The 10,166-nt window shown below is 40.9% G+C and overlaps 1 protein-coding gene across 1 annotated transcript in view; it reads left to right on the forward strand.

The window, feature by feature from the left end:
• Positions 1-241: 241 nt before the first annotated feature.
• Positions 242-10,166, forward strand: part of cbln1 (cerebellin 1 precursor) — a 26,641-nt gene continuing 16,716 nt past the window's right edge. Inside the window, exons 1-2 of the mRNA XM_034878174.1 lie at positions 242-1,019; positions 2,422-2,541. Of these exons, the coding sequence (XP_034734065.1) occupies positions 762-1,019; positions 2,422-2,541 (378 nt within the window). The 5' untranslated portion in view covers positions 242-761. The remainder of the gene's footprint in view (positions 1,020-2,421; positions 2,542-10,166) is intronic.

Here is a 10,166-nt window from a genome sequence, read left to right on the forward strand (position 1 = left end):
GGGAAAACAAGGAAAAGAGAGAGATATTGAGAGAGAGAGAGATTTGGAGAGAGAGAGAGAGGTATTGAGAGAGAGAGAGAGTGAGAGAGAGAGAGGTGCTTGGTAAAGTGGTGGGGCGGGGAGGGGGGCGGTCGGCACACAGTGATTGGAAAATATCGAAGACGCGCACGCGCTAATCCGAAGATGGGTCTCAGTTACCAGGGGGAGGGGTCTGTAATGAACAAAAAAAAAGGAGTAGGACCAGGGCGGGAGCATCTTTCGCTCGCGCGCCGCGTGCCTTCCTCTCGAGCCTTTTGTGTTTGAAACTCTCATATCTCACATATCAATAATTCAAGCGCGCGCGAGAGAGAGCAGACGGAGCTCCCCCCCCCCTGTGCACGCTATGAGTTCTACTGCCTCGTCACTCGTCCAGGGCCCCTCCGTACCGCGCGCGACTCCCGCTTCTTGTGTTTCCAAGTGACAGAAAACCTGCCGAGAAGTGAGAAAAAGAAGTGAACACTGCAGCGACCCGACCGGAGATAACGGGGGTAACAAACTGATTTTCAAAAAAAAAGGAGAGAAGCCTAAAAATAAACCGTCTGGTTTTCCCTTAAACAGACTGCGAGGGATAAACTGTTTGCAGAGGGCTAATTAAATCCAAGAAAACGGAGTGGGGAACACGGAGAAACTCTTCCTATACCTTACTTTTTTCAAAAGGGGAGTAGACCCGCGGCTTTACAAGGTGTGAATACCACCGAAGAAGTTTACCGTTCTGGTCCGGTATGTTGGCGTTTTGCTTGCTGAGTGCCGTGTGGCTCGCGGCGAGCCCGGCCCGCGCTCAGAACGAGACGGAACCAATCGTCCTGGAGGGGAAGTGCTTAGTGGTGTGCGACTCCAACCCGGCCGCGGACCCCACAGGCACGGCGCTCGGCATCTCGGTGCGCTCGGGCAGCGCCAAAGTGGCGTTCTCCGCAGTCCGCAACACCAACCATGAACCGTCCGAGATGAGCAACCGGACCATGGTCATCTACTTCGACCAGGTAGGAGGAATAAAATAGTCTGTTCCATTCTATTCGATAGCAACAACAACAAAAATAAAAGAAGCGAAGTAAGTTTAAGAGTGTTTTCAGTCAGTCTTGGCACTGTCGACGTGTTTTTTTTCTGCTGGAAATAAATGACTAGCCTACCTGCTGAAGGAACGATATTACATCACCGAAACATATGAAGTATGTAGTAGTAAGTGTGGGGTAGTGCGTAGCTTATTTCCTTGTGTGGCAGTTGTCAAATTACCTAGAGAAGACAACTTGAGCCTGCCTACCAGTAGATGGACGAGTCAAATGTTACAGATTTATTTTTAAAGAAACACCAGAAGCAAACAAAACAAATTGCCATTGGCCAATAAATGACCTCCTGAAGACAAAATAAAAGGCTATGTGCAACGAGGGCGAAAATCTGTCCCGGAGCATAGTGTGTTAAAAATGTTAAGCACTTCCTAAAACCAGGAATCGATGTATAGGCTACAGGCTAAGGTGGCTGGATATAGCCTAATCGCGCACCTCGTGCACCTCTGGTAATGGACTGTGGCGGACTGCTGCGGGCAGCTCCATTCCAGATAACTAAAAGTGGAGCGGTATTGAGCCTTTTCTTCTTCTTCTTCTCTTTTTTTACAGGCAATATATGTCCAAAGTGGTTGGGAATGTATAGCCTGGTAGACAGGCCTTTTGAATATTTCAACTTTCTGAGCTGACAATACGGGATATGGCAACTAACATCTCGGCAAATAATTTAGTAACGGCAGGTCGCGAGGGCGAGGTCCTGCCCGCCTGCCGTTAAAGGTTAATTCTCTCTCAAACTGCCGTTCAATTACACGCCGTAGTCCCCCTCCACCCATAAAACCAGACATATGGCCGCAGAAATGCATAATTAAAAATCACATTTAAAAGATTGATTGAGTTCCCTTTCATTTCCCATAAAGTTTGGAAGTTCCAACAGGGGGGAAAGCCTAGATAAAAGCAGAGAGTTCTTCCAGTACTTCAGTGAATCTGAATATGTGGTCCGGGGCCAGAGGGACCCTTTAGAGTCCCCTATCAAAGAATAAGTGAGATCTTAATTTTAATCGGCTATCCTAGAAAATATTCCTAAAAGAAAATGTAAAATGTGGCCTAAATAGGTTTAATTCTCTTCAAGTAAATGAAGACAGGTACATATAAAGTAAATTATATATTTGTGTTAGATATATGAAAACATTTGAGATTTTCTGCTTTTTAAGATGCGGGTTATGCCTTTGGTTATGAAAGCTGTTTGTCAGGATGTCCTTGTAATAAATTACTGATGCACCTCTGTAGTCCTGCAGTATGTGCAAATACTATGAAAGACATGGAATTTTATCAATGGAATTTCTTTCTTTCTATTTTTCTTTCTTTCTTTCTTTCTTTCTTTTAGGTTATAGTAAATATTGGGAAGAACTTTGATGAGGATAGAAGTAATTTCATCGCGCCGCGCAAAGGGATTTACAGTTTTAACTTCCACGTAGTGAAAGTCTACAACCGCCAAACTATTCAGGTAACGCCTTATTGTGTTCGTCTTGTTTGTCTATGTGTGTGTGCGCGTGTGTGTGCGTTTGTGTGTGTGTGCATGGACCACACCACGCACCCCTTAATATGCCGTTTTTCCCTCACAAAACTTGAATATCAGCCGCACTGGAAGTCAATTTGTACATGTTTGAGATGTCTTTCCCGGGAGGCAACGATGGAGGCGGGCGTTAATAGATGAAAGCTAGTCGCCCACCACCCATCGGCCAAATCATAAATAATCAATACATGCAGATAGGACAGAGTTGAATCAAGCGCGTGTAGCCAGCAGGAGGACGGAGTGCTGTGGTGAGCTGCAGCTGCTGCACCTTCAGCACCATGGACAGCGCCGTTTCCTTCTCAGTCTCTTCTCATGAAAAGAGGCATCAGGCTGACTGAGATTTTTCATTATTCAAAAGATTAAAAACATTGAGTACATTTTAAACAAAGCAAACAGACACAGACATTTTAATTTTCTCTCTCACACACAACACACTCGCAAGGGTTTTACGTAGAAATAATAAAACCGTTTTCACACGCTGCCTGCAATATGCCCCATCACAACTCTCCTTTCATCCCCTTAACAGCCCGTGTTCACGATGCCTTAGACGCAGTCTCCATATTCTTTTGATGTGTCAAGTGATAAAGTACTTGAACAGTCTTGAGCCCATTTCCAGCATTTAACATGCACGTGATGATGCTTTACAAGCCACACAGCGTTAATTACAATGTATCTCTTGCAAATTAAACTGTTCTGTAATTATGCTTTTGGCTCCCCGGGGCTTTGGCATTATGTTTTTCCTACTTATGCTTCATTATTGGAGTCTCAAATTAATTAGCATGGCAGCTGCAGTAACCACAACAACAACAACAACAAGGAGGGCGGGCGGGCGATGTGTGAGGGGGAAAAGCTATGTCAAGCTCGGCGCATACTCACAGTCATCTTTGTGTGACTGAACAGAAACAGACCGTAGCTGGCTAACATGGCACTGAGGTAATTACAGTAGGTCTGTCATACCATGCAGAACACAAATTGTGATAATGCCTGTCACATTACCATTAGCACCAATTTGCTGTGTACTCAATATGAAACTACAGCAAAGCTAGGATAAATTGTGATGGACTAAAAAGAAAAAAAAAGAAACCGACTTTTACAACAAGACTATTTAATCCAGAGAACAGCACTTTAGTTTAAATTCTCCAAAGCCCTAAACGCTTTTACATAATATTTCAAAATGGATTTAGAAACTATAGGTTTGTTCTGTGTTCTGTCACGTTTCTGGCATGAAACAGGTGTAGGTTGTCCTCTCTCCTCCAAACATCCAGCCTGTGTGCTGCTCACCCTCAACCTCTTCCACTCATCCTCCCATCCATCCAGCGCATCTGCCGTGTTGAAAACTCCCACTGTTTGATTGCCTTAGAGGCAGCTACTGTGGTGCATGCAGGAGATGAGAGACAGCAGGGAAAGGAGAGCGGTAGGGAGGTAGGGGATGGGATACAGAGGAAAAGGATGAGAATGAATGTAAAATGGTAACATGGGAGAAGAAAGGATGGAACGAGGGACAGAGGGGAAGGAAGTGAGAGGGAGGAGAATAAAAAGAAAGGACATAGAAAACGGGGAACGGAAATAAAGAGTTTCCATGGAGAGCTGGAAAGGTGGGATGATTGAAGGGAGAGACAGGAGGAATAAGGGAAAAGGAGAGAAAAGAGGGTCGCGTCAGAGAAGAACAAAGGTTGAATGGGAAGGAAAGAGAGAGACAGTTCAGGCAGGGCGAAGAGAGAGACAGCAAGAAAGCCAGACATCATAAGTAACTATTGATCAGTGGATGCTGGGTAGATGTACAAAGGGAAGGAAAAACAGTTAGTTCCATCTCTCATCTGTCTATCTATCTGTGAGGGGTGTAAAAAGTGATGTGGATGTCAAAAAGCAACTTCAAAACTACATCACTCTTTTTGCCTATTACATTGAAATTAAGTATTGCAAATGAAATACAGTATATTCTCTGATCTAAAGAGAACTCCATCCAACTCATTCTCACCTATGCCTAATACTTCCACTAATGGATAGCGTACTTTCATTCTGTTATTTCTTCCTAAATCACTTAGAATACCAAACACTTCCTTTTGTCACAGGGTTTTCAATTTGGGTGCAGGCTTTTACATTTCCTATATGTGACACTATTGTCTGTTTTCAATAAAATTGAAACAGATTAATTCTATATCCCTTTGTGAACATGTTGTACCTGGAGCTTGGAATAGAGAGCTCACAGATCAGAAAGACAAACAGATGAGACGCTCGTAGGATAGCATCACTCAGTGTGAGGTGCCCTCTAAATAGAAGGGTGGGCTTTTAAATCACACGTGCTTTTACAGTTTTTTGGAAAACCATTATACTGTCTATTATATTATGGTATTAGAATGAGTCCCTTTAAAGAAATGCATGGCAACTTAAACAGAATCAAAACCTAAGCCAGCAGTTTTATAATTACTAATCATTGTTATGCAGGGATGGGGCTATAAGGGAGGGGGGGGGGGGGGGGGGGGGGGCACAGGGTGGCACTGGAAATGCGATTGGCCCCTCCTGGTGCGCCCTCCCCCCCAGTCCATCGGGCTACAGTGCTGCCAATCCGACACTTCCCTAGTTCAAAGTACTGTCACATGGCTGCCTGTCTTGCCAGCCCTTGTCACATGACCAGTTAATGTTTCTATGATGACCATCCACATTTCTGGTACCATGGAACTAGCACTAGACTGAGCCTACAGAAAATGGGTATTGGATATAGTTTGTTTTCAAATGAAAAAAAGTCAAATTAATAGTGAATGTGATATTTTATGTTATTTTTTTACATTATATTATTTAGCGGAATGACATTGTGTTGTTCTATCCTGTCCAATAATTCCAATACCAATCCAATACCCTATATACCAATCAAATACCCTATATTTCCTAACAGATTTCTTGCCTTATTCTGATCAAATGAATACCCCCTTACTGATTATTGTCCCCATGAGCCAACCCACTTAAAAAGTCCTGTAATCGCCGTTGCTGTTATGTTGGTATTAGTATTGTTTTTTTTTTGCCTTTTATTATTGTATATTTTTTGTTTTTTTTTAAAACATTGCCCTCTACAACCTCAATAAAGATAATTTAAAGAAAAATATATTAGGCCAGGAGATTTAAAGGGAATGGAGAAAAAACATTTATCGCAATTTACAATGTGTAAGTGATTGTTTTACAGAAGCAAAATAAAGCCTTGGCTCACAGCAGCTCTGTAGGGGGGAAAGCTACACAAGAAGCACATCTAACACGCCTCATGCATGTGTGTTAGGTGTTTCTCTGACTATCTTTTTACCTTTGAGAGAAGAAAACCTAGAGGTGCTCCTTCAAGCTGTTGATAGCACACTGTTGATAGGAGATTTTACCTTTTATCTCATAACCTCATCGGGTTATGAGAACTTATTTCACATTTTGACCCAGCGCAGCTGCACCTGTCTGCAACAAAGTGGAATCTTTTTAGCTCTTTTAGGGCTAGTTTGTGCTTTGGTTTCCAATACATTTTCATCCTCTAACTTCGGTCACCGGTCATACATTGTTGTAATGAGATATTACACTCTTGAGAAATATCAAACATGCTCTGTTTTTAAATGCTGCGCGGTTCATTCAGAACAGGAAATACTCCTCCTGTAAAGTGTTGGGAATACTAAGGCCAGAAGAGTTCTAGTAATAGTGAAATGGTCTAATATAATGTCAAACTACTACAAATGTAATGGCGTGTATAACTGTATGCTCAGCAGCATTATAATGCAGTTCATTTTATGCAGCTATATTTTGCGTTTAATAACGGTAGATCTCTTTCCTAGACTGTTAACAGCTGCCTAGAGAGTTTTGCTTGTGATCATCATAGTGATCATTCTGACGGCAAAAATATACGTACTGAAATATGACTAAACTCAGCACATTTAATTGTTTTTGTTACTTTTTTACAGCATACAACAACTGAAATATTAGAAATACAAGTGACTAGCTACATAATTATTATCTTTTTTATTAGCTCTAATGAATGTTCTGTCATGTGTTATATGAAGCCTCTCTCTGTAAAATGGTTGCTGTGCGGTCACAAAGAGCTTACGCCGTAGAAGCACCACTTCATTAAAGTGTTGTTGAATTCTGTTTTGAAAACACATACACTTTTTAAAGATTGATACGTGTGATGAAACTCAGTAGAAGCCCCATCCCTTCTAGACATCTTTAAACATCATCAAACTGTTTATTTATTATAGTCAGAATTACATTTAGAATATACAGAATTTCCCTTTGGGGATCAATAAAGTATTTTAGATTCTGATTTCTGATAGTCGGATTCCCTATAAAGCTGTCTACTACAGCCTGCTTAACACTGGCTGAACACAAACATGTGTTGGCTCAATGTAGCAGGATCCCACACAATTACATTAATGAAATGGTCAAATATAGACTATAGAATTGAATCAGTAAGATTTGTTCAATTGTTAGTACTGTGTTAAAAGGAACATATGATGTGCCAAAACCAATCAGAGTTTTTAGTCTAGAGCAGTGGTTCCCCCATAGCCCTGTCTTCATCAATTTCCAATTTCATTTTACTTATATGTTACAGTATTCAATTTATAAAAGTGTATATTTTTAATGATTAATAATTAACTGGTCAGCAATCAGAATACCACTAGGTACTTGCTAGGCTACTGCTACTTGGAGTGAAGGTGAATGTGTATTCATTACTTTTAGCTTGTTATTATTTTAACCGTTTTGCCATTACTTTTAGCTAATTATTCAAACTGTTTAGGCATTCCTTTCAACTAGTTATTTCTACCGTTATTCATTACTTTTAGCTTAACGTCTGGGCTTGCTTGTTAACTCATTTTCACATGCTCTTAGTGCAACATGTAGTGTGTTAAAGTTGGCTTGCTGTGGAGGAAGGTCTGGCTAGTCCACACAGCATTCTGGGATGGGAGAGAAACTTGCTCTGGTTTATTGGCATGTCTTTGGACCACTAAGAATCAACTTGGGCGGGGCTAAGTGTCAAACGGAACTGCAAAATAGCTACAGGAAGGAACTTGTTTTATTGGGACATGTGTACGTTCAAAAGATTTAGTTGTGCAACAGAAAAGTCAGATTGGACAGATAGTCTAACTAACTGGTCTGGATTTACCCTGCAGAGATCTGAGGATCCGCTACCCATAGTCCTCAGAAATCCACGGAGTTTAAAATTCCAACACAAAAATAGAGAAAAGGAAATAGACATCAGGGGAAATATCCGGTGGCACCTGAACAATCCTGGAAATGAAATGTTGTCATAATTTCTATTTTTTTCAATTTTGTTGAGCTACATAGAAATATTTCCACATACCTGCTGGTGTATAAATAATCTTGATTGGGAATCAGTGATCTAGAGGACAGAATTCCTGTTTTTACTGTGAAAATCAAACAAGGTATGTTTCAGTTCCAACTAAAAACTGGAACTAGGATCGGTGTAATAAAGTGACACATAATTGACTGATTCTAAAAAGTGGATTCAGTGACAAAAACACAACATCCCCAATAATTCATGTAGAAAAGTCTTTTAGTCTTTAGGCATTATCTGTGGCCACCTCGATATTACTCATATGGTGATTAAGATGAACAGCGCGTCAGAAAGTGTACAAAGTGAGTGTGTAAGAAACACAAGGACGTGTCTCCACACTATCTACTAGTGGCGGCTGCTGGTCTTTCAAAGAGGGCAAGCTCATTTTTGGCCTACATCAAAAAACGTATCCATTTATTTATGCGGAAATTCTGTCACTCTGCAAGTCCTGATCTGAATCCAGGACAGGATATTCAGACCTCGCTCTTCCTGAATCAAAGCGATTGCCAACATGGGTACCTAAAACAAGGAATGTGGTGTATAATTATATGAAATGTATGATGAAAATTAGCTAGCAATTTTGCACAAGCAAATACAAAGAAATAGGTTGCAATAGTTTGTCGCCTGTAGCTTCTGCAACTTTTTATACTACAAAATCGCTGTCAATCAAAAGGAGATGCAGCCTTTCGACAGACCCTCCAATCATCACGCAGAAGCCCGGCGACCAGGCCAGCCCACTCCTCCATTCACCCCCAGTGACGCTCAGCGTCTGTGGGCATTAACCCAGCATTTATCCAATGACCGTTTAGTTTCTAAGCACTTAGAAAAACTGTTCAAAGCAGCTCCATTGAAGTCCAGGGACGCCCGGCTCTTCCACAGGGAAATGCACTGTGACCCTACGGGAATGTACTGTATGAGGAGGAAATTGAGTCAGTCGTCGTGCCATTTGTAGCTGATTCTGAACAAAATCGTCTTCGAGATGAACATGCTCTTTTTAGTCAATAAAATGTTAACACAATTGGGCATATTTGACCATTATTTTTGATAATTTAGGGGAAGCCAAGCCGCCCTTGCAGTCTTAAAGAAATGTGCACTGCTGTGTACTACAGCTGAGTGTTTTGAGGGAAGTGAGTGGACGGTTTATTACGATGTGTTGCACAAGAAAACGTGTGAATTAAATGAGCAGCATTAATTGTGCTGTGAGAGAAAAAAACAGAAATACACCAGTCCTCCACTACTGGCTCAGACAGTGTTCTTCTTATACAATAGAGATGCGGGGAAATGAGACCCAACTCAAAGTCACATAAATACACACCTCATCTGTTCCTGTGTTTTCTTGCCTTTGAAAATGGGAAAAGGAAAAAGAGGGAGGAAAAAGACTGGATAATGATGTTGGTTTGTAACTTATAGAGACAGTATAGTCTGGGAGTTGTCAGGCCTCACACACAGACACTGTATTTTATCTGAATAAATTGTAAATTTGTATTTTAGCTGCTTGTGTGTGAGCTTGTTTTAAGGATGAATGCAGTTTAGATAATTCTTCTGTGCGAAGGTATGAGTCATTTTCAACCAACACCATTACGAATCCAGGAGTGAATGATTCCTTTGGGTTGCTTTTTAAAAATGTATTCCAAAAGGTAAAATATAAAAACTCACCTGTCAGTTCTTTTTGGTTCCTTTGTTTGATATTATAATAGATTTATTAGGGAGTTAATACGGTGGTGGGACTGGTCCATTCAAATAATCTAATGTCAGAAGTCAGGGTATTAAGGAGTGATGGTTGTAAAGACACAGAAAGAAATATACTGAATATATTTGTCAAAACATGTTTCTTCCAATGGTGTATGTAAATTGAATGCCCTTTATATATCCATTCATGCAAAATTGATCTAGTGGAAAAGCAGTTCTGTGTCTGTACATATTGTGTGGTTTACTTGTAACAGAGATGAAGCCTCTCTTCTTCTGTTTTTACAATGGATGTCATTGTCTGCACATGCACGCACACACACACACACACACACACACACACACACACACACACACACACACACACACAAATACACACATACACAAAAGTGAGTCATTAGGACAAAAAGCCTAATCTGAGATTTTGTTGAGAACTCTCAGATTTTATTTTATTTTTTGCCAGTTCAACATGGATTTTACAGTTGTGGTCAAAAGTGTACATACACTTGTAGAAAATCACAATGTTATGGCTGTCTTGAGTCTTCAATAAGTT

The sequence above is a fragment of the Etheostoma cragini genome, chromosome 8 (genome assembly GCF_013103735.1).
Source record: "Etheostoma cragini isolate CJK2018 chromosome 8, CSU_Ecrag_1.0, whole genome shotgun sequence".
Taxonomy (NCBI): Eukaryota; Metazoa; Chordata; class Actinopteri; order Perciformes; family Percidae; genus Etheostoma; species Etheostoma cragini.